Source organism: Setaria italica, chromosome IV, assembly GCF_000263155.2.
Source record: "Setaria italica strain Yugu1 chromosome IV, Setaria_italica_v2.0, whole genome shotgun sequence".
Lineage (NCBI taxonomy): Eukaryota > Viridiplantae > Streptophyta > Magnoliopsida > Poales > Poaceae > Setaria > Setaria italica.
Window position 1 is genome coordinate 34,574,230 of NC_028453.1, and position 2,361 is coordinate 34,576,590.

General features: G+C 67.7%; 1 protein-coding gene across 1 annotated transcript; it reads left to right on the plus strand.

Annotated features, from left to right (window-relative positions):
• The first annotated feature begins 391 nt into the window (after positions 1-391).
• LOC101762989 (proteoglycan 4-like) lies at positions 392-1,207 on the plus strand. The gene is made up of 2 exons (XM_004967143.1): positions 392-717; positions 799-1,207. The coding sequence occupies exons 1-2, from the start codon at positions 392-394 to the stop codon at positions 1,205-1,207; spliced, it is 735 nt and encodes a 244-aa protein (XP_004967200.1).
• The last annotated feature ends 1,154 nt before the right edge of the window (positions 1,208-2,361 follow it).

Genomic DNA, 2,361 nt, shown 5'->3' on the forward strand with positions numbered 1-2,361 from the left:
ACGTGGGGCCATTTTGTGTTCGCAGGGCACGCTGACCCGGGTCGTGGACCCGCACCCGCCGGTGCCGGAGGACGCCGATTGGCGGACACAAAACTGTCTCCTTGCCGAAGAGCAGAAGTGCCGTAAGGACAAGGAGACGGCGAAAAGGAAGAAGAAGGCCGCCAAGGAGTTCCAATGGTGGCGAAGAGGGCGGGTCGTGTCAGATGACGACGATGACGACAATGATGATGATGATGAGGAAGATGAGGAAGATGATGAAGAGGAGGAAGAGCTGGTTTCATCCCTTCGGTTGGGTGCGCTCGTAATCCGGGAGGTGCGCTCGCAAACGGCCACGAGGGATAAGGTGGAGGGATCGTTTGCCCGGGGCTCGGTTCCGCAGGGCTCCGGGGCCATGCCCCAGGAGTCGGCGCGGGACGCCCCCAAGCGGTTGGCGCGGGGCGCCTCCCAGGAGCCGGCGCGGGGTGCCTCCCTGGAGCCGGCGCGGAGCGCCCCCCGGGGGTCTTCGGAGCCCGCCCCCACCGTTGCCCAGGATCCGGTGTGGGACGTCCCCCCGGAGTCAGCGCGGGGCGCTCCCCGGAGGTCCACGGAGCCCGCTCCCGCCGTCGCGCCTGAGACTCGAGGGCAGCGGAGCGGCAACAAGCGGCCACTGCCGGATGCCCTGGGGTCGGCGTCTGGCACAGAGGCGAAGCGTGCGCGTCGTCCTTGCTCTCGGGGAACGTAAGTTGGACTTCCTCGTGAACCTCGCTCTTTCCCTCCCCTTCCGTTCGTTTCTGCTAACATTTGTTTGCTGTTTGGCAGCGCCGCCCCCCGTGGTCTTGTCCTGCAGCTGGCGCCCAAGAAGGCGCTACGGGTGTCGTCCGGCTCTGCGGGGCGGACCACGGTCCCGCCCACAGCGAGCGGCAGGGTCCCCGGTGAGGTCGCGGGTCCCGCCACGGAAGCGGCCCCCGTGACGGCGACCGGCGGAGAGGCGGCACCATCGGGCGCGGGAGAGGGCGTGGACCCCACTCCGCCTTCCGCTTCCCCGGTCAACCCCTCGGTGCAGAGCGTCGCTCCCCAGGGTCCTCAGGCCGGGGAAGTGATCGGCCTCGACGCCGACGAGGCGGAGGGAACAGCAGCGGTGGGGACAGGGACTGACGTTCCTGCGGCCGCGACGGGGACGACAGCGGCGATGGAGGAGGGAGTGTCTGCCTCCGCGGTTGCGGCGTAGGGGGCAGCAGTGACGGAGGCGGGGATCTCTGCCCCGGAGGTCCCGGTTGAGGAGGCGCCGACGGCGGAGGCGGAAGTGCCCACTCGAGGGGCTCCGGCAGGAGTGGGGGAGCCTCTCTCGGCGGTTGCGGCGGAGGCGGTGGCGTCGTCGCGAGACCCCGCAGCGGCCCCAACGGCGACAGGTGCGCAGGCGCCGGGGCCGTCGGTGAACCCGGCGGCTTCCGGGATGGTGGAGCCTGCTTCGACGGCGGCGCCAGGGTCGGCTCCCACCTCGGCTTTGACCGCTACCGTTCCCAGGGCGTGGAGAGGGTCTGTCCTGTGTTGGACGTCCTGTGAGGACCCGCCGAGGCACCTCTTCACCCTGGATGACGCCGCAGAGTGGCGCAAGTGGCAGGCGATGCAGGGTGGCCTTGCCAACGCCCGCACGGCTCTGTCCTCAGTGATGGGAGCTTTGGACAACGTCGTCCTCCCTGGTAGCCAGGTACGTCGCCCTTCCTGTCAGTGATCGTCCCTTTCCCGTTGTCTTGCCTCTGATGGTGTATTGTTTTGCTGGAGCGGGGGCTCTGGGAGCGCTTCAACCTGGAGAGGGAGTAAACCAGGGAGCTGTCCATGCAGGTTGCTGCCGCCCAGGGGGTCATCAACGACCTGCGAGGGCGCGAGCAAGCGGCGCAGGAGGAGGCGCGGCGGTCGGAAGCCAAACTCCAAGCCGTCGTCGACAAGGCCCGCCTTGACCGTGAGGAGTTCCAGGCTGCCGCCGAAAAGGCCCGCCATGACGCCGAGGAGCTTGCACGGCTGAAGGGGGAGCATGAAGCCCTCCATAAGACCGTCGAGCGCATCCGGCGCGAGCGGCAAAAGGCTTGGCAGGACCGGGACACCAAGAAGGTCCAGAAGGAGGAGGCCGAGAAGGCAGCGGCTAACCTTGGGACGGAGGTCGGCCAGCTTCAAGCGCAAGCGCGGGAGCTTCAGGCCTCTGTGGCCCGGGAGCGCCAGCTGAAGGCCCAGTCCGAGGGTAAGACTCTGCTCATTTCTTTTGTCATTGTGATGTTGCGGTGATTTCTGACTCGGTGGGTCTTCCGGGTGGTTCTTGCAGATGAAATCGCCAGGCTGAGGGACTTGCTCGACACGGAGCGTGGTGAGCACGGCGCCCTGCCGGAT

Excerpts from the sequence above, each read along its gene's own strand:
- LOC101762989 (XM_004967143.1), top strand. The coding sequence starts at position 392 with ATGCCCCAGGAGTCGGCGCGGGACGCCCCCAAGCGGTTGGCGCGGGGC. Across the intron at positions 718-798 it reads CGTCCTTGCTCTCGGGGAAC|CGCCGCCCCCCGTGGTCTTG; the intron begins GTAAGTTGGACT and ends GCTGTTTGGCAG.